This window comes from Ailuropoda melanoleuca, chromosome 11, assembly GCF_002007445.2.
Source record: "Ailuropoda melanoleuca isolate Jingjing chromosome 11, ASM200744v2, whole genome shotgun sequence".
Classification (NCBI taxonomy): domain Eukaryota; kingdom Metazoa; phylum Chordata; class Mammalia; order Carnivora; family Ursidae; genus Ailuropoda; species Ailuropoda melanoleuca.
This window is the reverse complement of record NC_048228.1, coordinates 91542611-91568841: the sequence shown is the minus strand read 5'-3', so window position 1 is coordinate 91568841 and position 26231 is coordinate 91542611. Positions and strand designations below refer to the sequence as shown.

General features: G+C 35.5%; 1 protein-coding gene across 1 annotated transcript in view; it reads right to left on the bottom strand.

Annotated features, from left to right (window-relative positions):
- Nucleotides 1–699: 699 nt before the first annotated feature.
- The window catches only part of DHX15 (DEAH-box helicase 15), a gene marked incomplete at its 5' end in the record, with an annotated part of 52008 nt that continues 26476 nt past the window's right edge, over nt 700–26231 (bottom strand). The window contains 9 exons of the mRNA XM_034670961.1: nt 700–1277; nt 2477–2646; nt 4679–4869; nt 10005–10127; nt 13007–13198; nt 13696–13804; nt 14206–14355; nt 15796–15882; nt 22808–22975. Of these exons, the coding sequence (XP_034526852.1) occupies nt 1160–1277; nt 2477–2646; nt 4679–4869; nt 10005–10127; nt 13007–13198; nt 13696–13804; nt 14206–14355; nt 15796–15882; nt 22808–22975 (1308 nt within the window). The remainder of the gene's footprint in view (nt 1278–2476; nt 2647–4678; nt 4870–10004; nt 10128–13006; nt 13199–13695; nt 13805–14205; nt 14356–15795; nt 15883–22807; nt 22976–26231) is intronic.

Genomic DNA, 26231 nt, shown 5'->3' with positions numbered 1-26231 from the left:
TTGTAAGGGGGGGGGAGAGAAGAAGGGAGTCCAGAAATTAAGAAGTACAGTATTTATTTTTCAAGTGAAAGGAACTGATTTATTACAAGCCCGCTGAAGGGTCACACCAAACACCTCATTTGCTGTTAAAAAAGCATTTTTAAAACTTGTCTACTACCTGCTAAAGGAAACAGAAAGTCAGTTCACATTTCAACGGACTTGGCTAATCACTCTGTACACTGCATAAAATACCCAACTCTGAGACTTCGGTAAAACTGACTAAAGATCTACAATATAACATCATTCCCTACCATTTATTTAATATAAACAAACATTTGTTTCAGAGGGTAGGGTATTTAGAAGGTTTCTCTAAGTATAATAAAAAGATCTGCTAAAAACGTGGTAATAATCAGCCCTATGAAATAAACTTTAAGATGAAGAGAAAGCTATTCTTTCATTATTCTGTCCTTCAAGATCCAATTTTGAATGAAAACTATATATTTTTATCCCATTAGATCACACCCAGATAAACCTAACAAAGTGCCATGCTATCTTCCTAAAAATATTGTTTTAATGACTATTTTATCTAAGGAGTAGTAGCCTTTGTGGAAAGATGCTAAATATGTAATCATAGTATACTTACAATTTAAAAAAATAAAAAGCCCCACATTTGAGAAGAGAAGAAGCCATAGAGAGACTAGAACAAAGATATCAAAGTGCTTTGGCTGAAATTAGTATAAATAGACTTTATTGAAGTCAGTGCCTCTGTACTGAGACAGGAGATTGTGTCTACATAAGCACAAGTTGTAACATTTCACAACTTCTAAAAGGAATGTCAACAATTACAACGATCATGCATACCATGGTCGATAATCACATTTTAGAAGCATTTTCAACCATTTCTAAAGAAATGCTTATAACATTGTTATATATAGAACTACTTTCAATAAACTGCAAAACATTGATCGACTTTTCCAGTATGAGCTACAGTGTCAACACAAAAGGGAGGCATAAATGTTTAATTTATGAAATCAGAATGGAATATTTACTGTAAAGAAAAATTAAAAAGCTTTCAAATAAAGGCCATTATTGAACCAACGTGAAGAGCACAACTTGAACTTTTGAGTTCATTCATCTTTTAAAGCTGTCCTCTGAATTACTTCAGTTCTAAGCACTGAATTCAGTACTGTGAATATTCCTTGGATTGAAGTTTGGCAATGATGCGGTCCAACTGTCTCTTTGCTTCACACTGTGGGAAATTGCTCATGTCATAATATTGAGGGGCAATTTTCACCAACCTGTCCAGAAGGGGGGGAAAAATTACCAAATTAACATTTAATTAAAGACTGGAATTGCTAATAGGATAGGAATTACTCATTAATAATATTGATGGACAAAGGCAAATCTAATCCAAATCAACATTACAATTGTAAACGCCTAATCCATACAAACACTCGTTTTAGAAGTGTACTACTTTCGTAAGCTATAAATTTTCTGATGTTGGACTTTCCATAACTTAAAAAAAAACCCACAAAACCTCAAGACAAATCCTTTTAAAAACCTTTTTTTACATTAATATAAAGATATTAAATAAGGTTATTAATTTCTTCAGTCTAGGACACTATTTTGACCAACCTCTCCAAGGTTATAGCAATACAGGTTCTAGATGAGAAACATCTTTGTATTCAAATGATTGGATCTTCTCATTTTCGAAGTTTAATAACCATAAATATAGATCTATACCCCAAAGAATTCACTTGACTGAATCTTTTTTAATGTTTAGCCATACAATTTTTTTCTCAACAAAGCATTTAAGATAAAATGGTAATGTCCTACACAAGTGTCAAAAGTCATAAATCTGTGTAGGAAAGAAGCCTCACAATATCTAGCAAGTGACATCAACTAAAAAAAGTGCTTTCAGCCCCACCATTCTTGGCTTACGTCTCCTTTCAGAAGTCACAGAATGGATTCTGGCAAACCAACCAACCAACCAAAACAAAAAACCAGACACACAAAAGAGGAGGGGTTGTAATTTTGCTTAAAATAGCACAATCCGTTCCGATAACAATGTGCAAATCAAATGTGCTTAGATACGAGATGTGTAGTTTTTATGTTTGCTTAACTCTTTCTAAAGCATCAACATATTAACAGCTCAGAGCTGCAGACTGTTTCTAGTACAGTACTATGAAACTTGAGTTGATCAGAACAAGAGAATAGCTCCAAAGACACTTGTGATGCTAGAAAACTGTAATCTTACATTTGGCTTCAAATCCTGCCCATGCCCATACCAACAATCCCACTGTCCTCTTAGCAAAGCAAAGATTCTAAGAGATCACCCATACCATCAGGTCAAAGCCCCATACCTAAACATTGGAGCACATATCCCGAGCTGATGAGAAAGAACATTAAGTTCCAGGATAGGACAAGTGCAACAAAGCCAAATTCCATTCTGAGCAAAAATGCTAAAAAAACTATTAGAACAAAGGGTGGTGCTTACCATTCTGGCTTGATATCTGTACACGTCCGGATGTAATTCTTCGTTGTAAGAACAAACTCATTATAAAGCACCCATTCAGGCTTGTGGTCAAGAACAGTAGAGGGATGCAACTGAACCACCTGGTTATCTTTCACAGTTAAGTAATGCCCTGTTCGTTCTAAATGTGCCACCTGAAACCAAAATCCAGTAAATTAAAACAATGCCTTTGAAGTGCTAGTTATAAAGCAAAAGTAGTGTAAAGCTACCTATATAATGAGAACAGGCAGGCCTCATCTTTTGCTTTTTATTTGATGGCTACACTTATTTATCACTGCCTGATAAAAGCAGGAATCAGCAAACTCACTGCCTGCATTTGTTAAGGCCTGTCAGCCAAAAATGGTTCATACATCTTTAAAGAATGGGGGGTGGGGGTAACAAAAGAAGAATATTTGGTGACGAGTGAAAATCACATAATTCAAATTTCAGGGTCCATAAGTAAAGTTCCACTGAACACAAGGACGCCCATTTGCCCATGGCCACATCTGTACCGCGAGGGCAGACAGAGCTAAGCAGTTTCAGCAGTGACCTAATGGGCCCACAGAGCCTTATATATACACTATCTGGTCCTTTCCTGCCTTAAACTACCTGGAGTAGGTTCTCTACTGCCAGGTGGCAACTATGTATTAGATGAACAACTACTAGAACATTCACGATTAAGATGGAAAAACAAAGCAAAAGGTAGTCTACAAAGAAAAGACTATAAGAAAAAGAATGGAGTGGACAAAGGTGCACGTGCTTTTTGCCCCCATTTCTTCTCTCTATAATCAAACACATCAACTGGTGGAACTTATCTAATACTGGATTAGCAAACACTGAAACAGATGATGATATGCCTTTTCCAATTCTAGAACTATAGTAATATGAAGAATGTGTGCGAATGAGAGAAATGAGTAATTATTAATAAATAACAGAAAATGAACTCAATTTCCTTCAACAAATAATTACTAAGCACCTAGGAGCCAGGTACTACACTGCATGCCCTGTTTCTAACAAAGTTTAATCTTCAGAGAAGTAGAAATCCGTAATGTTTGAATATGGCTTTGTCAATCTTTTTTGAACTACGCAAAATTAAGAATATGTCAAAAAGAAGCCACCATGTACTGGTACATACTAAAGAGATATTAAGAATAAAGTGTCTAAAGAATGAATTTTCATACCTAGCTCTATTATTTTCCTAATTCTAATGTGCATGGGATCATATGTAAGATGCTACAATAAAAATTCTTACTGTTACTATGATTTCAACTACAGACTATGCACCAATCAATTCTTATTTTGATTTTGTTCATTTGGGTCCGTTCTATTTATTCAGCTCATTTGGCCGTAAGGCAGGCCACATCTTGCTTAACAGACATAGCCGAAATAGAGAATGAAAAAACAAGCAGGAGATAGAAGGGGTAACTAAAATCAATCCAACCCCAAGAAATGGATTGATCTGTTTTCAATTTTACCACCAGAGAATGAATTTTTAAACATAATTTGTTTAAAATCCCTTAAAATAAATGTTCACTATGTTCACCTGACAAGCTGTACTTCAGCTAGTACAGTCCCCACCATAACACACTTAAAACTAAATGAAACATTTTAAATTATTTTTCATCATTATCACTTAAAAGACATTTTTGGCTTTTGCAGCCTCCAAGTGTCTCAGTTATAAATATCAATGATCACTCTACAGTTGTCTGAATATTTGATTTCTGGAGTCTTTAGTTTCTACATAAGGAGGAAAATGAACTGTACTTTTGGATCCACCCAGACAACTGCCCTGTTTCGGCAGAGTTTATAATCCTGCATCTCCAGTTACACAGATTCACACTTTTCAATACATTTATCAAAAGCCAAGAATTGAAATTTACATTGAAGAAATAGCTGTTAATCCTACCTGAAAATGGCCAACATATCATCTGGTATAAAAAAGACCCTTTTAATTAAAAAGTAATTCCAAATTGATTTCTACATAACTGGATTACTAACTTCGTCATTTAACAAGTTCATCTATTACTCATTAGACACATAAAATTTCTTGAGAATCTGGACGTAACATTTAAAATCAATATTCAGAGGCATTCTTTAACTTGTTTAAGTAGATTCAAAGGGCTGTTACAGGAAAGCAAACAATACTATGTAAACATTTAATTAAGCATGCATGTATTATCCACATACCTGCATAAAATACCCAGTAACCAAAGCTTTTCTTATATTAATATAATAGTCCCTGCTTGTAAAGTCAGTACTTCGACGAGGCAAATTAAATCTGTCCATAATTCGTGATAGCTGCTGGCGTACATTATCAGCTGACATCAGGGACCTGTAGTTAATGAAGTTGTCATAACACCACTGAACCGATTCATGATCTACAAAGTTGGAGGGAGGGGAAAAAAAAGAAGGGACATGAATCATCCATACAGGTATATTATCTAATTAAAAAGGAAAATCATTATTAAGAATAAACTAAGTAATCCAGAAAGGAGAACCACCCACATCAGTGTTATAGAAGAATCACAATGTTATCAACTTTCCTAAAAATCTGTAGTGAAGCTCAAAATCAGAAAGAGCACTAAGGTTTCTGGCTACTGGCTTTTCAATAAACTATTTTTAATGAACTGAAGTCAGATTACCCATGAACACCCACCTGGCTGTTTCTAATATAGTCTAACAGACAGGGATGGGTTGAGGGAATTCGATAAAATGCCATGTCTTCCTCATTTTCAAAGAAAGGACAGACTTAGATTAAGATTACCAAATACAATTTAGAAGTTATAAAACTAAACTCAAATGACTACTGCAGTTTTTATTTAACTACTCCTGGGCTAGAGCACCAAACCTACAGCTAAAAGTTTAAAAGTTTCACTGCAACCCATGTGCCTATTAATGGTGGACAAACGATTTAAAATACAAGTGGTTAAATGCACTCCTTAATCCCCACCACCTTTTTTTTTTTTAACTCCTCCCTCAACCACCTCCCCTCTGGTAACCATCAGTTTGTCTCTATAGTTAAGAGTCTGTTTCTTGAATTTGTCCCTGTCTTATTTTTTCCCTTTGCATGTTTTGTTTCTTAAATTTCACATGAGTGAAATCACATGGTATTTGTCTTTCTCCAACTTATTTCACTTAGCATTGTACTCTCTAGCTCCGTCCTTATTGTAGCAAATAGCAAGATTTCATTCTTTTCTATGGCTGAGTAATATTCTGTTATACACATACACACACACACACACACACACACACACACACACACACACTACCTCTTCTTTATCCATTTATCAAGCAATGGACAATTCGGCTGCTTTCATATACTGGCTATTGTACAATACTACTGCTATAAACAGAGGGATGCATGTATCCCTTTGAATAGGGATGAGCACAGAGTGATGTATGGAAGTGTTACATTATTATATTGAACATCTGAAACTAATGTAACACTTTATGTCAACTGGAATTAAAATAACTGGAATATAAAATAAAGATCTAGACTATGAAAGTAAAAAAAAAATAAAAAAATAAAATACAAGTGATGTAGTTTATATAAGGATGTCTGGAATCCCCACTCATGTTTAATAAACAAGTCTTACTATTATTAATAAACAAAGCTAAACGCTTCAAATAATTTCAATGCGTGTATTTATTATCAAAGGGATATTTCTCCACTGATGAATCCTTGACAAGCTTCCAACCAATCCACTGTTTGCTCATTTAAGCAAAGAGCTCAAGCTGCAGAATATAAAATATTATACAGTGACATTTTTATGCCCCGGAGAGTCACAATGGAAAACTTCTTCATTTACTTCACAAGCCTTTTGATAAATAAACCTAAGAGGGTTATCATGAAACGGGGGGGGGGGGGCCTTAAAATCAGAACTATGTTAATCCTCCTGCAGTTTCTGTAATACACATTCATCTTTGGCACATTTTTCTCTCGTCAGTTCTAGGATTCTACCCATTATAACATACATTTTCTTAATTGCTTTTCGAAGGAACAACAAATATATTAACAAATATTTGCCCATGATAAAACGCAGCCACAATTCAGAAAGGGTGGGTGGGTAGGTGAGGTAGTAAAATGGATCTTTAAATTAAAGAACTGATGTGTTCAAGTCCATTAACTAACCCATCTAGAATGAAAAGAAGTATCCATCTGAACTTACTGACATTTAAAACAAAGCACCAAATATCTTCCGGAGAGAACACAAAGAGAAGAAAGTATGCTTTAGAGGCATCCTCGCTTATGCTGGTGAATGTACGGAGCTGAAAGGCAATGGAAATGTCCACACTGAGACAGTAAGAAAGGGGCCCTTTGAAAAGGGCAGCCGATTTGCAGACTCTGAAGTATAGCTTTTCTGAGGTCCTAAATTTCAGAATTCATACCCTAAAGAGTAACAAAATGGCAATTTTAAGTTGTCAAGATAAACACTATCTGGTAGTACTACTGTATTTTCTAAATTTGTGAGAAATAATTTGATAAATGGGAGAAATAAAATCTAAAAATGGAAATCATTTTCTTAAAATAATGTTAGCTACAAATTTCTTAACCAATACAGTAAAACTACTTTTAAGATCTAAAGTCAAACCATTTCAGAGTGAAATCAGACATACACACAAAGAAATCAAGGTGCTCCAAAATAAATTAAATCTAGTTGTTTCTCAAAAGTGTTATTTCAGGGATGCCTGGGTGGCTCAGTCGGTTAAACATCAGATTCTCGATTTTCGGCTCAGGCCTTGATCTCAGGGTCCTGCGATGGAGCCCCACGTTGGGCTCCAAGCTCACCGGGAAGTATGCTTAAGACTCTCCCTCCGCCTCTACCCCTTCCGCCCTCTGCTCATATGCGTGCATGCGTGCACTATTGTCTCAAATTAACAAATCTTTTTAAAAAAATATTACTTCAACATACAGTAGTATCAAGATGAATTTTAGCTTTTCTGTGTAATCAACCATTGACCATTGTCTCTAATGAAATAGTTCCTCTTGACCAGTATCCGAAACATGGTTGCTATTTTGTAAACATACTTAATGTTTCAATTAATAACATAACATAGCATCATTTAAAAATCATTAGTGAAAACATTCCAAATTCAATAAAGGGATATGAAAAGTCCAAATATTATGTAGAGATCTGGAAGTCTGGTATTATTTTTTAAATAGCTCCCTATATTTGAAAAGATGACAGGCAGTAATTAAAGGCTAAATCCTCTGACTAATGGGGACACTTCTATCAAATGTGCAGTCATTCTGTTTCCTCTGACCTTATTTATTACAATTATATAGAGTAAAAGGTCTAAAACCACCCAACAGCTTACCATCCCTATGGCAGTGAGAGGCATGCGGGAGACAAGGATCAAGCATCTAGAGAATGCATGCTACCACTCTAACTCATGACACTCCGTCTGCTAGCCCTATTAAGAAGCGGTAGGATAAAGCTTTTATAGATGCCTACTGTTCAGTATTTTCACAGGAAGCTCCCACCGCCAATATGTACATAAAGAATAAGCATTACTTAGTAATTTTATCACATGAAATAATAAACTCCTCAAATTTCAAAGATTGAACTTGAATTGTTACATTCATATTTAAAATCCAAATACACAGTTCTGCTATCAAACCTAAACTTTATTCTCTAAGCAACTTATGAAATCCAAATACACGTGTCTGCTGTGCCAGTTATCAGAACTTAAACAACAAAATAATACAATCTCCTAATTTAAAAGAACATTAAAATATCTTGCGAGACCTACATGGTAAAAATCCATGCTGTTCCTTTAGAAATCTTTTAATTTCCACTTAAAACAGTATTTTAATGATATCAAAGGATTTTGAGAGTAAGATGGACATGAGTCTGCTCCTTCTCAAGACGTTCCCCTCTGCAGGCAGTCTCACAGTCAGTTAACAGGTTATGTGTCTGGCGGTCACACAGCTCCACCACGATACAGTTTGGCACACACAGGAATACAGTGTATTTCTTGGACTGACCTAACCTATCACTAATAGTCTTTAACATGATGCCTTATCAATACACTGGACACAAGAGGTTAAAATAAACGTCTGAAGTAAACTGTGCCCTGGACTCATTTTTTATTTTAACCTGGTATTTATCAACTCTTTTCAACCCACGGCAAGTTCATGTGTAAGACACAGACGTGCAGCACTTTGGCAGCTATGCTCTTTGCTCCACTTACTGGCTCTGCAGCATTTTTGGACTCTGAGATACATAAATTCACCCGCACTCCAAAAGAGATGTGCCAAAATGAACAGACTATTTTAGGAGTGTAAAGAGATTTTTAGGAGATAAACAAAAATGAGTTACAAATAAAACAAGAGGTGAAAAATTTGAATTTGGGCCCCCGCATTTCCTTGTTCTCAAACAAATGGAAAATGGTTTTTCATGTCACTAAATATTCTCTGAAAATATGATTTAAAGCTACAACAGGGCGCCTGAGTGGCTCAGTCGGTTAAGCGTCTGCCTTCGGCTCAGGTCATGATCCCAGGGGTCCTGGGATCCCTGCACTGAGCTCCCTGCTCAGCAGGGAGTCCACTTCTCCCTCTGCCCACCCGCCCCCCAACTTGTGCTCTATCGCTTTCTCTCAAATAAATAAAGTAAGATAAAATAAAATAAAGCTAGAACAGCATTTCATCATGTGGCTATAGCATAAATCACTGAACCATCTTTCTACTGGTGGGCATTAAGGTAGTTTCCCCCCCCCTTTTTTTACTATCATATATAATTCTGAAATGAAATTTTTAATTATATCTGTGTCCACAGGATACTGAAAGATAATTTCACAGATTATTTCTGGGTCAAAGGGTATGAACTTCTTAAGGTCTTGGTGATATAAAATCTACTGCTTTTCATAAAGACCACATCAATTTCTATTTCCATCTCTGGTGTAGGATTGTTTCACTAAACCCACTCCTACAGAGCTAAATACTATTTTATTTATAACCTTTGCCAGTTTTATAGGTGAGAAAATGGTCTCTCTCAATAATAATACTCTTGAACAACAAGTAGAGTTGACTTTCCTCATGTTTATGGACCACTTGTAGCCTGAGAATGGTCATTCACATCTGCAGCCCAATTTTCTATTTTGTTAGTTGTATATTTATTTAAAGAGCTATTTATTAGTAAAACTATTAAGCAATGAAGATTCTATAAATGATACAAAAGTATTCACATAAAATGAAAATAAACAGGAAAAGAAAGTATATAAAAATCTGTAGGTTACTGGTAAGTATTATATACTAGTATTTTGTTTTTATTGCTCTGTATTTTCCAGCTTTCTGTAATTGGTATTTTCTCCCTGATTATAAGCGTAAACAACTTTGGAAAGGACAGACAATTTCTATTTTAAATGCTAGTCAGGAGTTTTTTCTGAAGTACCTCTGGGTTTCTAATGTGAAGTTGTCACAGATAATAAATGAAAGTGAGATGAAGAAACATCTTATATGCTGCAAGTGACATTTAGACAAAAGAGTGCCTTCAATCTAACTTACACTTACTTTGTTTAAAAGCGTGGTAGACATTCAGCAGTGTCAGATGATCTCCATCTATGTGGGCAAATCTCATCTTGGCTTCATCTGCGGCTTTCTTGGCCTCCGTGGGGCGAACAAAACACTGTGGGACTAAACAAGGTTGGTATGGGCCCAACACAAACGCCCATATCGATGAGTCACGCATTCACAGATAGAGGAACAAGGCCTAGCTAGGTCAGTTCACAGAGCATAGGGCAGGGCAGGATGGCCTCCAACTGCATCTTGGACTGTTTACTACCTTGATTTGGTACATCAACACCTAACCACATCTGTAAGACAAGAGGGTTTCAAAGCTACAGAGTACCTGATTATTTTAACTAGATCTAAAAGTAGGCATCAAACAGCTATTCTGAAGGCCATCAAGATACTAGAAATAGAAAGCTCAACTTATTTCAAAAACCAGTGCCGATAGCTCTACCAATAACCAGAATTATGGTGTCAATAGCCTTTAAGCAAATGGAATTTTTCACAAGGCCATCCACTGAATCCGCTGAATGGCTATGGAAGTTACGAAGCTGTATTTGCCCACTGCAGGGCTAAAAACAACTTTCTAACCAGTCTATCGCCACATTTCTACAGTAATTTTTTCCCTAGTGCTATGGCTATTACCAACTGGTGGGTATCACTATTAGCACCGGTGAGCAGAAGCATACGTAAACATAAAAAATATCATGAAATCTTGGGTTTTGATGATAGCAGTAGTGGTGGAAGGTTAAACCGCCTTTGAATTAAGAAAATTCAAAAAGGCTGGGGATATTCAGCCTAGTTTTCCAGCATTTTAATAAAAAGATTAGAAAATGACGTCCCAAGTTAAAAAAAAAAAACCTGCTATTTGAATCAAAACCTCAATATAAAATCCAATATTTAAAAAGTTGACAATTAGTCTGAAACAGTCATTATTTCAGGGGTCACCAAAATATGTATTTGTTTAGAGCCTCAATGTTAATTCACATAAAACTTTAAGTTGTTACAAAGCGTGCACTACATTTTTAAAATACAACTTTCCTTAATTCACTTTAGCAATTCCATAGTCATAAAAGCAGTATGAAAGTAAAAATACTTAACAGCTTGGGACTTTGTCAACACATTTTTAAAGCTCTTAAAACCTTGTCAATATAAAAAAGTATAAATGATCAGTCCAGATAGAAGATAATGGGAATAATCAACAACAAAATCAAATACAGTATCAAATTACTTTCCCACACAGTTTCCCCTTTAAAAAGATACCAAAGAAGCCAAATAGAGACAATGACACATGATCACAATAAATATTAAATGTCTTGCTTAACGTAACTGAAGCAAGGTAATTCACAGAAGTACAGAACCTCTCAAAGATGTGAAAGTCAATGTGAACTAACTCCCAGAATTAACAGTGGGAATAAGAAGCACTCTAGAAGGCCCTTGATTTGCACTATTTATATCAGGACCTGAAAACTTCAAAAACTATTTAAATGAAAAACAAAGCAGTATAAGCTCGGCAAACTGTTTTTGTTCCATGACTTCTTCCTTACTCTTTAGCATTTCCCCCCACAAGTGCCATGCTTAATAACCGCTACACATAAATGTCCATTCTCTTGATGTGCTAATAAACCCCTGTGTTGTGCAGAGCTCCTTATTACAAATAAGAGATATAGTTGGAAGATTTCAACTGCGTCACAATGACCAGTTTTTTAAAGAGCTAGTAATCTAGACTCAAACGATGGTAATTATATAGTATGCCTGATAAGAGAAACAGGAAGAATAAAAACTGAGCAGATAACAAATAAAATACACACACAATCTGTTAATTCTTGCCCCACACTTTCTCTGCAAACTAAAATCTTGGGTAAATACCAACTGGGAGCATCTAACAAAAACATGTAAGAAAGGCAGACAACAACCTACCACCACCTCCGCAAGTGAGACTACAATTTTATTAAAATGATTCGATACTGCCCTGCCCATCTGCTCTGAGTCTGATCAGTCATAACTCTGCAAAAAAACATTTTTAGCTAGTTCTTAAACAAAAAATTCACACCATTAAAACATACCATACATCTAAACTAAGCCAAAACTTTATATTTAGAAAATTTTCAATTTATCCTTTAATTCCAAATAAGATTTTGAATTATTTGAGGCATTAAGTTATAATTAAGACTAATAAACCACTCTGAAACTGAAATCATTCTCCTCAGTACTGGAACTAGTAGTATGAAGTACTTTGACCATCAGTAAAAACATGAAATGTCTTCTAATTTTAACTGTAAGAATCAGTGTACAATTATTAATCATATTTCTTCTTCTTGGAAAATCTAATTTCCAAGTTATAATCCATTTGTGGATTACACTTTATTGCTACTAAAAACAGTATGATTTGTTCAGCTTAACACTCCAATTTCCAAAATTAGCAATACTATCTATTTGGTATATTTCTTTCATCAAGTGTTTTCTGCCATTGTAAAAGAATTATCATCTGGTTAGATTTTAAGCCTACAATTACACATTACTACTTCTATTTATTTGATACTAAGTTTGAAATTCATGTTTAGTTGACTGCCACTAGAATACGTATTTATACATGTAGGAAAAACTCAAGTTAAATGATACTTTGGGTTTGTCCCAGGCTCACTTAATAGTGCCAAGTACTAGAACAAAGTTCTTCTTGTACTTTCAGTAATAAACCGCAAAACTGATGAACCTACCAAAGAACTCAGTTACAATTGTGTTCAGACTTGTTCTTTTCTTATTGAAATTTTTATTCGCACTCAAGAGAGCCAATGTTTTTACTATATTTTGTGCACAATTGCTTTACTTTTGTAAAAATTATGTCTTTATAAATCTATTTACAAGATATTTAGGAAACAAAATGAGTTCCTCAAAACCATCTATAAAATCGACTATCATACTAAATATTAAAAAACAAAACCAAATGTGAAGTCCACCCAAACTGTGAAGAGCTGGGCTTTTTTTAGTTCCTTTCCCTCTATTACCTGACAACATAGCAGTAATAGATAGGACCTCATTAGAACAGTTGTAGTCACAACTTGCAATAACCATTTTAGCGAGCTGTGGATCTAGAGGAAACTCTGCCATCATGGATCCCAATTCAGTCAGATCTCCATCATCATTTAAAGCAGCCAGGTAATTCAAAAGTTCTAAGGCTCGCATCAGAGTTTCAGGAGCTGGGGGAAAAGGCAATCTATTAGACAAACTGCTTTAAAAAGCAAAAATGTAATAAAGTACAAACTATCAGAAGCAATCTCATTTTTCATTCTACAGTGGACCAAACTCAAAACTCAAACTGTCATCACATTGTTACAGAGATCTAGCAAACAATGAATCACATAAACTTGCAAAATTTTCTTGCACAGTTGTTAAAACTGTCATTTTCCTACATAAATTAAGTGACTGTTAACAACAACAAAAAAATATGGAAATTTCTCATTTTCCAGCCCAGTCAGTAATTCCCAGAATAATTTAGTCATTCCAAGGAAAGAACAAATTAAAAAGAGCTTTCTCAGGTAGTCGTCACTCTTTTAGCATTAATGCTAACATATGAGACTTTTCTTGATGCATACTAGATGGAAAAAAAATAAGGGGTATGTGTGTAATGAATAAGATGCAGAGACAATGAATTTTGTTTAAAAGGTTTGCTAAAATATGCTTTGAGAATTCATACCTGGTGGATCCATAAAGTCAAAATGCACCAAATCATCAATACCAAGTTTCTTCAATTGTAACACAACTGATCCTAAATTAGAACGCAAAATCTCAGGATAGGTGTTATCCTAGCAAAAAAAACAAAAATGTTTATTCTGTTAAACATGCCTTAATCCTCTTGCTCCAGGAAACAAAACATATCTGTTCTCTGCCTCTTTAGCTATTTACTTTGGCATTACTTCTAAACCACGGATCCACATGAGAAAAATACTGGTGGAATATACCAGAAAGGAAGCAGACACTTTCTGTGAACTATCTTTTATAGGGTTCACAAGTGTTATTGCCACTGTTCACTTCAACGCAGAACTGTAACAGAGCACTGTACTGGTAGTAATCTACCACTCAAGGAAAAAAATAAGGAGCTTATGGTGCCAAAAGGCAAGATGAAGTAAATAAAGCAATTTTCTTCTGGTAACAAATTCAACTTAACCCTCCAAACACAAAGGAAGGATACAGCAAAACCCCTTACCTGCATTTCTGTTTTATAAGCTTTCTCTGTATAAAGTCTGAAGCATTTCCCAGGTCTGGTACGCCCAGCTCGACCAGCCCTCTGTTGAGCTGAAGCTTTACTAATGGCTGTCACCAAAAGAGACTCAACTCTGATTCGAGGATTGTACACCTAGTGGAATGAAAATAATGTAAGAATTTTTCCTTCGGTTAACCACAAAACTATAATCTAACAGAAGTACATAGGGGCGCCTGGGTGGCACAGCGGTTAAGCGTCTGCCTTCGGCTCATGGCGTGATCCCGGCGTTATAGGATCAAGCCCCGCATCAGGCTCTTCCGCTATGAGCCTGCTTCTTCCTCTCCCATTCCCCCTGCTTGTGTTCCCTCTCTCGATGGCTGTCTCTTATCTCTGTCGAATAAACAAATAAAATCTTAAAAAAAAAAAAAAAAGAAGTACACAAACTCCACAGCTAATCTCAAAATAAACAAAGTAGTACTGAGTAAGGCTGTAAATCACAGAGACAGAAACTGGAGAACTGGTCTTAACTTTCTTTCAAATATTCTGACTCCNGCGTGATCCCGGCGTTATAGGATCAAGCCCCGCATCAGGCTCTTCCGCTATGAGCCTGCTTCTTCCTCTCCCATTCCCCCTGCTTGTGTTCCCTCTCTCGCTGGCTGTCTCTTATCTCTGTCGAATAAACAAATAAAATCTTAAAAAAAAAAAAAAGAAGTACACAAACTCCACAGCTAATCTCAAAATAAACAAAGTAGTACTGAGTAAGGCTGTAAATCACAGAGACAGAAACTGAGAACTGGTCTTAACTTTCTTTCAAATATTCTGACTCCATCGTTCTGAAGAATCAAGCTAACATGGAAAGGTTCTTATTCTTATCTATTACACACAAAGCTTCTAACACCTTTACTCTTCCTAATTGAAAATAATTTCAGTTCTACCAGTTTTACCTTAATTTCATAGAGTGGACACAGTTTTGAAGGCTTTTGCCTGAAAAGAGCCTATCAATTTCAATACCCAATGTTCAGAGTGAACATCAAGAAAAATATTCTGAACTTAGTCCAGAAGAAGGCAGTTACATTGCCAGTTTAAAGAGAAAAAATTTCCATCAGAAACATGAATACTACATGCAACAAATTCTTCCAGTTACAACTACAAAAATGTAACCAAATGTAATCAAAAATATGTGAATTATACAACATCCCCAGGATTTCATTGGGTAAGTGACCAATCTACAGGAATGACAATCCTATCCCTCTTAATACCACCCCCATACTCCTTAAATGAACACAGAAACCAAAACACTCGCCACTGCTACAGAGAGACAAACAAACAAACAAAACCAACAACAAAAGAAACACAACCGAATTAACCTTAAAAAAAAAAAAAAAAGCCTAGGATTAAACATTATGCATGGGCTTAATATATGAGAGCTAGCTAAAGACAAACAAAAAGGGTTCATATCACCAAAGTCTGAAAACAAAACACAAGACAACAGAAAAATAATTCTAAAAAGTAAATTGCAGTCACTAAATGAGTAGGCAGTAAGTACTCTTAAGCTAACACCAATTTAATAAAGTATACAACTAAAGTATGTACCTTTTGTTTTGCAAATCCAGGATCAATCACAAATACCACACCATCTATTGTCAAAGATGTCTCTGCAATGTTAGTTGACACAACTACCTATTAAGAAATAAACAGTATATAAATTATATTATAAATCAAGTAAAATTGAAATAACAGTAAAAGTAGCCATGAACTTTCACTAATGAATTTCAATTCAGTAAGTAAACTAAAAATAAGGTTTCATCCTCAATGGCCAATGCAACATAAAGAAACTTATATTTAAGATCTTAAGTCAAAATTTCATTTAGTCCATCACAGCAAAGTCCTTTTTCAAAGAAAGCTATTACTTCAGGTTTTCACTCAATCACATTATGTGTTTTGATTACGTAAATATAAGGATAGCATCAAAAGAAAAATATCGATGAGACAGTATAAGCTTAAGTTATAGAATGTCTCCCTGATTGAACACTACTTTGGTTATTATCCAAAGTCCACACAACATGTATATCTTTCAATAATTTCTGGCAATATTTGCAAAGGAAACTTTGTATCACCAAAACTCAACATTTTAAACAAAATAGCACAGGAGGGCATGGGGGGAGAAAAATCTTAAATTATAATCCAAGAAGAACTGGCAGATCATCAGAATCGAATGCAGCTGTTTTAGAAAGTGTACAGTCTCGGGGCGCCTGGGTGGCACAGCCGTTAAGCGTCTGCCTTTGGCTCAGGGCGTGATCCCGGTGTTATGGGATCGAGCCCCATATCAGGCTCCTCCGCTGGGAGCCTGCTTCTTCCTCTCCCACTGCCCCTCCTTGTGTTCCCTCTCTCGCTGGCTGTCTCTATCTCTGTCGAATAAATAAATAAAATCTTAAAAAAAAAAAAAAAAGTGTACAGTCTCAAAGACGATGTCACAGCATACAAAGCAACTGTTAATCATCTGAACCTTTTACTGCCAGGGAAAAATGTTTACAGCATTTACATGCTAATACGATCGCTGGTTTACGTTAAGTGCACAATGTATCTTAGATCTATTTTAGGAAACTGGCTGGGGTTTGAGAATAACATGTCACATAATTTTTCTTATTAAACAATAAGAAAATGGGATTCTCATTAGTATTTTCTCCCCCAAACATTTGATTTTCAGGAACAGAAAACTGCCATTACATTAAGTGAAAATGCCTGTAATATGCAAGCAAATGACACAGAAGATGAATCAGATACGGCCTACTCTTACAGCCTAGAAAGGAAAATCAGACATGGACAGTGTAAATGACACCAAAGACGCACTCTGAGACTTCGAAAGGGTTTACTTCCACAGCAAAGACCAAGGAAACGTCCTGAGAAAACGGCACTTAGGCGAGTTGGCACGGGTAAGGTGGGATCTCCCACGAGAGAGAAGGGAAGAACACTAGCAGCAGAAGGTTCTGCTTCAACTAGGGCATGTAAGCAAAAATGCCCATAGGCACATCTAAGAAATGAAAAGGACTCATACTGCCAAAACTTACTAGACAGCCGCTGACAGGGTAATAATTGTAGAGTCCTTCCCATGTCTGATGCCAAAATCCTTCCCTTTTGTACTGGGCAGGTGCAAAGATTGCTGAGTAGCAAATGGATAATAAACACAGGTCGTCTGATGTTACTGAAATACATTTTTCAGTACGTTTAGACGACACGCACACGGTTCAATAATTAGAACCAGCAAACATAAACAAGGCATATACGGTTGACAGGTGAATTTGAATAAATATCCTGAGTTTAATATTCTTCTACAAAGTCAAGTGTGTTGTGCTGGAAGGAGCAATGCATTTAGGAGGAGGTGGCAGAGTCAGCAAGCAAATCTAAGTAGCTAAGTTATAGTGGAAAGGTTTTAACACTCCCAAGCCTTAATTTCCTTTTATAATTCCTGAATATTAACCTAGCTAAGACAAAGTTAACAAATAAAATTAGATAATAAATGTAGAAAGTTCTTATAAACCTATTACAGAACCAGCTACAAGCTTGTGATTATGTAAGAGGTCTTATGGTTTTCTGGAACTCTGGGGTGAAACTGTTATAGTTCTGGATATATATTTAGAGCCGTGGAGGAAACAAAAAAATATATTTCACATGTATCTTCTAGAACAGAATACAATTAGTGTGATAAAAATTTCTTGATGTGATCAATTCCTTAGAGTTATTTAAAAATCATCTTTCTTTACAAAATAATTTCACTTGGTGTGCATGTGTCTTTGGGTGTGTGACAAATTATATAATACTTGTAAGGAAGTGTGGATTTGTGATTCCACAAGTGTTTAAGAATCACAAGATTATGCCAACCTGCATTACCAAACTCTAAAGCAGAAGTGTTAAAAATGACCTTCGAGAAGTATGACTTTCAAAGCTTTTTTTCCAAAGGCTAAAAGTAAACTGGGAAAAACTGCTTTAAGGTAATAAAAATTTTTCTGAGTACGACTTATCTACCATACTGATTTAACAATTATTGAAGTATCTATGAGAAAAAGGGCAGGGTTCTGAAACCATGGGAGGTAGATTTGGGGACAAAGAAAGGGAAAAAACTCACATAACAAATGTAGGACTTTCACGGTGCTTCTTCTAATGACTCTATTACTAGAGCTGGAGAAGTAATACCAGCTGAGACCAAAGAAAACACAAACATATAATGCACAAGAACAAATAAATGAGATGATAAAAGTTATCTAGCTCCTTTGAAACCTTAGTAGTGGACTAATGCAACCCGTCAGCATGTTCTAGATGTTAAATGGCACATGATCTAATTAGGATCTGGTCAGAACACAAAGTGATCCTGAATTTGTCAAGGGACCTACAGATGACCAATGGGAATATATATATAAATGGTATAAGCTTTCTAGACTGTAACATGGCAGTAAGTGTTCAAAGAGCCTTAAGAAGCGTTCAAACCTCATTGACCAAGCAATTATTTCAGGTAAATAACCCCTAAATATAGAATAAACCCTGTGGAAAAAAGTTTGACATCACTGCCAATTTTATGTGTTTATGTTAAGTGTGTTAAGATTAAAGTTTCATCTAGATTTATCCCCTTCCCCCTCAGTGACATGCCTTGCAATGAAATCTACTTTATTTCAATAATTCCACTTCAAAGTAGCAGAACTGAGAGTACTTGAGTTGCTCTACTTGAATTCTATTTGGACACATTAAGGCATTTAGGTTCAACTAGTTTGGATTTTTTAGTCCCCAGGGAACTCTGGGGGGGTCGCCAATTCAGTAAGGACATTAACTTCTTTATCTGTCCACGTCCCAGCAGTACCACACTAAGTTATCTTCAGATAGTGGACCATTAAGCCTCTCTTTAAAACTATAGGACCATCTCCACAAGCGCCATTTCTCTGTTTTATTGAGCAGTGTATGCTTTGAGCCATGTTAATTAGTAAACTGTAAGATAAGCTACAGAAAAATTAGCTATCTGTATGGAGAAAATTAATGAAAATTAAATAAAATCAAAGAATAGTTGCTGGATTTTAATAATACCAAATCTATAAAACAGCAATTATAAGACTTACTCAAAAGATGCACACAAGTAATTTATTGATGAGTAAATTTTAACGCTTATACAAAAATTTAGCTTCAACTTAAACTCAACTATTTGAATGTCAACATAATCAAAACAAGTAAAATTATCTACCCTCACAAAAGTATACACATTCTCAACCTTTCTTGATCATTAAAAATTTGTAACAGTTCACCAGTAGTGCTATGTTAGGAGCCTACATAAAAGGAACTCAGTAACTATTTGTAAAAGGAATGCTAGTTAAGTCCCCAATGCCCATAAAACTTTACCTTTAATATACCTACATTTTAAAACTTTAATACTAAAAGGCTGTTTTGTTAGTTTTACCACAATCATATTATAAACTCTATTTTGCACAAATTATACAATGAGTAAGATAACTAGGCACTCCCTCACAAAAGGTGTCCAAATAGAAATACGGAATCACACTTATTTTGGCAGAATTTTAAAAACTCTTACTGAATATTCTCTTTGTTCCAAACATTTTAACTTCTTACACTCTATGCTACCTAAACTTTAACAAAAAACTGAATCAAATCATATTTGGTTTTACACAACTGTCAGCAGACCATAAATCCCTCAACACTCCTTCGTACTTTTAAATCCATTGTGAATATCAAACAGTGACAGTTGAACACTGATGAATGAAAGCGCTATTCTACTAACTGGCAGAATAATGAATTCATGACAGAAGCAGCAAGCCTTGGCCTCTAGTCCTGTATTTTATAATATAAACAGGATATTATCAAAGCTGTGGCATTTTTTTTTTAAGACCATAGGAAAATAGCAATCAACTTCCGGTTCTTCCTGTTCCACTATGTAGCTAGCCTCTTTCCCTCACATAACCTGTGTGCATCTTAATTCCTCCCCTTCCTCCTTCCCTACAGTCCCACCAATCCTTCAGATGGCTCTGTCTAACCCAGCAAGAGCCATGGGTCTGCCAGTCACCCGTTCCACTTAAGTGCCAGTCGGCACCCAGCCAGAACACGTTTCTGCTCACTCCAGTTCTCAGCTGACACTCCTACCTTCTTCCAGGCAGCTTCCCTGTCTGGCACCAAAACCATGACTGGATGAGTGAATCCTCCTCTGTGAACTAGGCTTCTATAAAAATGATCATTTTTCCTTAACATGCCAGGCTTCAAAGCTGTTTTTTTTTTTTCCTTTTCACATAATGAGATTGACACACCAACTCCCTCCCTCTTCCTGGGATCATAGGTGCGTGGGGCGGGTAGGGGGGGAGGTAGATGGGGGTGTGTGCACGTCTGTGTGTGTGACAGTGTTCTCAGCCTCTAAGATGAAGGTGACTCATGCCAAGAGAGAACATGATTTCCCAGCAAGAGGTCCTGTAGTTTTAGCTCAATGAAACACCATCAGTGGGTGAAGTAACACTGTGGCCCTTGGTCTGACTCTGAATTGAAAGCCCAGGATGGGATACCAAGGTGAGCCCATGCCCTGTGGACTCCAGTGGTCCCCTCATCATTTGTGGCCATCACCACACATACATCCAACTACTGCTGAGTCACTCTTTTCAGTGAGACAAAATTCTCCTCAATGTCCTTAGGATTTACAAGAACACAAAAAGCGATAGTTAAACAAATTCTACTTCATGGGCTTAAGCTGTAGTTCCTACAAAATGTATCATGTACTGGACTAGCACTAGACTGAACTTAAATTTCCAGTAAACTAATAATTAACAGAGTAAAGAACTCAGATGTGAAATACATTTCAATAAGTTCGGGTCCATACTTCACAAAGTAGCCTAAAAATGGAATGAAAAGAACTATATGAAAAGATACACAAATATGGCAAATCTTGCTTAACACCAATTTTACTCAGTGGTAAAAAAAAAAAAATCTTAAAATTAAAACAAATGCAGATATACAAAGCGTACATCATTTTAAGAAAAATTATCTGTCTGCTCCTCTTAATAATAGAGATGTTTAAGAAAACAGCTACTTTATTTACATACATCCACTGAAACAGAATTAAGCCAAGAACTCCACAGAGAAGTACTTTTCAGTCAACAAATCAACTTCAAAATTATATACTAAAGCTATCACTTAAAACTTCAGATTTTCCCCAAAGTTGAGAATGCACATAAAATAACAGAGGAAAATGTTTTAACATGTTCTACAGATAGCTAGCACTATGACAAAAATAATTGGAAAGTTCAATATAATGAAGCTATGATCAGACTGTTTTTTTTAAAAGTCATATTCACTACTCTAGCTGATCTATGAAAAACTCAGAAGCTGATTTTTCCCCCTATCAATCTCTTGTTAATTTACATTCCACTAGACTGGTGCTATATATCCTTTTGCTAAGTTCCTTCAATTTGAAAAATGTATTTGGTTCATTTAACTTTTATACAGCCATGTAAAGAAACAATTAGCCCTGATACCTGATATCTTTGTAATGTGTAATTTTTCAATTATCATGATAAACATTAGCAAGAAGACTGAAATAAAAAGTTGTGAGAATCTGTTAGTCCTGAATATAGAAACAAGAAAGCAGTGAATTCCAAATCTGACTGACAAATCATACCTAAGTACTATTTCAAGTAAGAGTTTTTTCTACATAAATATACTCAAGGAATTTATAGCAGTTACCATGAGGGACTAGTTTATTCTAGATATATTAGTACCCTGTATACACAAAGCTTAATCTTTGATGATAATCTCCCAGAGTGATGACATAAATAATACACACTTTTAAAAAAATGAAAACTTTAAAACCAGAGATTAATAATCTTTTACAAAATTCATACTCAGCTACTATTTAACCTAATAAATGACTAACTCCACTATACTAATGTTTTTCAAACCTTTTCAAATGTAATTTTATTTTCAAAAAACCTACTAGAACCCCCATCTCTCAAAAAAATAAAAGCATGGCTGTTCTGTTCCAAACTGCAACTCAGATTCCCTTCCCATCCCAACAAAGAGCCCAGAAACAGGTTTAGAAAACTCTTGCCCCTTCCCATGCCAGGCAGACATCTATACTAAGAGAATCTACATTCCTGCCCCAAAGAAACCCACGTATTTATGCAAAGAGGCGTGATGAGTGCTGCTATCAGAAATCCCTGCAGTCAATATTTCATACCTATAGACATGACATTTGGTTAGGTCTTTAAGAAAATTCTGGCTGAAGCCAAGGCACTGAAGAAAAAAGTGCTTCACTTTTGCCAAATGACTTAATGGAGAGAAAGACAACACTAGATCATCTCCTGCTTTTCTTGACCTACCCTAACCAACCACCCATTTACTAAGGAGGGGCTCCCTGTGGGGACAGAAAACAGCACATGCTCTTACTCTAAGGTCAAAAGATAAGCAAAATACAAAATAACACTTTTTTCAATTTACTTTTGAAATACAGATTATTTTGCAGTGTGCAACTCAGATTACCACCACCCATAATTTAGTCCTTAATGAAGTTTCATATCTCACAGACAGTTCTGTGTTAATGAAACATTACAGAGAATATTTCCATGCTAACCTTTCTTCCAATCGCTCCATTCTGCTTTTTTGGAGGCGGAGGCTCAAAAATGCGTTGTTGCTGCTGAGGAGGAAGTGTAGAGTATAATGGAATGATTTTAATGTCACCAACTTCAGGGCCCAAATCATCAACCTCACGCTTTATTCTCTTACAGGCTTCATCAATTTCCTACAAAATAAAAGGCTGAGCGTAAAAACAAAACAAACACACACTGAAACATTTCAGTATTTATCATAATCCTAGTTCTACGCAGCTTACTTTGAATTTGATAAATCAAAACTAAGTTAGTAAACTTCATCAGGATTTCCAAAACTATAGAAGAAATTTTGATTTCTGTACTCAAATAAATAGACATCTATTGGCATTCCACACTTTTTCTTCCAGTCAAACGTCCTAATTAATTCTCAAAAAATTGTACTAGAATAAAACTTCTCACCCAGGAATATTTAACTGCACTCATAACCTTTTAAATTTTCACAATCTTAAAGAAATTGATGTGCTAGATATTTTAAATAAGCCGATTATGCTTTAACATCACGTATCACTAATGTAATTATATGGAAGATTTCCTTCATTGTGCCTAATGAGAACAAACACCTTTACAGTATCAACATAGACATTTAAGAAGTAGGCTAACCCAAATAACTTACAGCACCTTCAAAAATTTCCCGACCACAGAAAATAATTCCAACACATCTGCATTCATCTCCAGGTTTTAAAGAGGACTCACAATAAATACTCAAGAGTGTGGGAGACAGACAAAGAGAGGAAGGTGGAGGCTCTATGGGAGTAGCAAAGGGACTTAAAAAGGGGTGGGGGACAACAAATTTAAATTTTACTGAAGCATTAATTCAGTTAAGTTCAGAAGTATGTTAAATGATTTGGCAGCCTGTCCAAGGCACAACCCAATCAGAAGCTATCCTTATCAACAAATTATCTCTTACTCAAAAATCAGAATGATTAATGAAAAACTTATTCGAAAATCAGAATGATTAAAGAAAAAGGAAAAAATCAGGTAAATGTAGTCTGTATTTTTATTACATTAAACTAAAATTATTTTCCTTGAAATGATTTTTTTTTAAAGATTTTATTTATTTATTTGACAGAGAGAGACACAGCCAGCGAGAGAGGGAACACAAGCAGGGGAAGTGGGAGAGGAAGAAGCAGGTTCACAGCAGAGGAGCCTGATGTGGGGTTCGATCCCATAACGCCAGGATCACGCCCTGAGCCGAAGGCAGCCGCTTAACCGCTATGCCACCCAGGCGCCCCTTTCCTTGAAATGATTTTAAATCAAAGTGTAATTTTGTTTCCATGTTAAAAAATACTATCTTCGGATACTTAAAAATTTTTTTTTCACCCTTTCACACAGTTCTCTTAAAAAACGAATAAGGGTCTTGAAAATTATCATGTAGAAATTACTATTAAGGATTCCATGTCCATAGTTCCCTTTGAGATCTGAAGCTTCTAAAAGAAAATGAAAGAATGCTATTGATGGAAAGGAAAAAAATAACAAAACATGTATTTTTAGGGGAAAAAAGCTTATAAATGCTGTATCTAGATTAGAATGCCCCCTGCTGGTATGCAAATACAAAATTAGATCTCCTCCAAATCAAAAAGATTCCAGTATAAACTCAAATTAGATTTTACTAAAATAAAATAATAAACACAGAAAAACTGTTGCCAATATTCAGAATATTTTTAATTTAGCTAACTTAACCATATATTTGACCAGAAAACAAAAAAGTCCAAAGTCACCAAACATCCAGATTTCGTATCGCAGAAAACGAAGTGCCCCAAATGGTACATTTGCAGAATCTAGAATTTTAGCAAGACAGTTCCAACTTTATACTTGGGACTAGCCTTTCCAATCTGTCAAATACGTATACGGCTAAAACAAATTCACTACCGCATGGGATACAAGACATCTCTAAAGATGGGAGGAAAAAAAATCCCACACCACTTGTTTTTTACACAAGCAAGGTTCTAAACACGTAGTTTTAAAACCGCAACAAATTTGTCCCTAAGGTTTACCAAATTTCCACAGTCAACACTGGAAGTTCAGAAGAGCACGAAGCTCACTGATGTTCAGCAACATAAAGCAACCTTGTGCTTACTTGTGCTTAGGGCTGCTTGGTCACGAGCAATAGTGACGACTAAGACAGAAGCTCAGGAGTTTTAACCATGTGCAGCTCCAAAAGCATTAATGTATGTGAGTAAATAAATCTGGACTTCTAATTTGAGGAAGCTGAACTCACTGCATATGGAAAAGACATTTTACTCAGCAAAATTAAAGATAAAAGAATGTGCTGCTTAAAGAATGGTTTTAACATCTTCACGTGTAACCTCTGACAAACAACTGATACTTCAATTATAATCATTCTTATCTAATTCAGAAGTGTAGCTCCCCTAAGGACTTCAACTAGGCAAAACGTAATTTTTAATCACAAGTCCAGATTTCATGCATTAACATAAAATAACACAAAAAATATTCTAGAATTCAAATCATTCCCAACCTTTCACCAATTAAGACTGATCTCCTACTCCCAAATTAACTCAGATTACTACAGATGCATTATTGTTCATGTAGTCAAAATGGTAAAATGCTCTTAAAAATCATTTTAAAATTTCATGAAAAATTTATGAAAACAAGAATACTGAATTCTGAGAATCTACCATTTAACTGACCATGTATACACAGGTTCACAGACATGAAAAACAGTTAATTTTTAATATTTCATATATCTTTAAGTCAGCTCCACTAAACACAATCAGTGAAACAAAATACATTAATTAGGTACTCTGCTCCTTTCTCCCTAAAAATCTTCAAACTCAAGACTAGTCACCCAAAGGTGATTTAAAAATATAACAGGACACATGCAAACCTAGTTCACAATTACAGTTAATAACTTTATTGGAAAACAGATACTCCAGCACAAATTATAAAAACCATGGGGCTTGCTCCCTTCCTTTCCCCAACTATGGGATTGCTGCGAAAATACCAAGTATAAGAAGTTAAACCATAGAAAAAGCCCAAGTCCTCACCATGAGACCATCTGATATTTCTGATAAAATTCTAATATGCTTAGTTATCTGAATATAACGGCTCTTTTTAAATGTCGTTTAAGAAAATATATTATGCAACACTCTAGATGAAGCAAAAAAACTAGAGACCAGGCACAAAAGGACAAAATGAATACCTCAACTGCCTAAGATTGCATTAGTGCATAAATACTGTTTATATGCCATCAAAAGAGCATTTGGTACTCTTGCTTACAAAATATATAAAAATTCTTCCATTCAACATGCATAAAAAGGAAGACTAGTCTCAACATAGGTTTATCTGTAAAACTGAATTTGCAACACATTTTATTTCCCAAAAGAACAAGTGTGATTCTGTATTGGGGATGATTTTCCACCCAGGGGA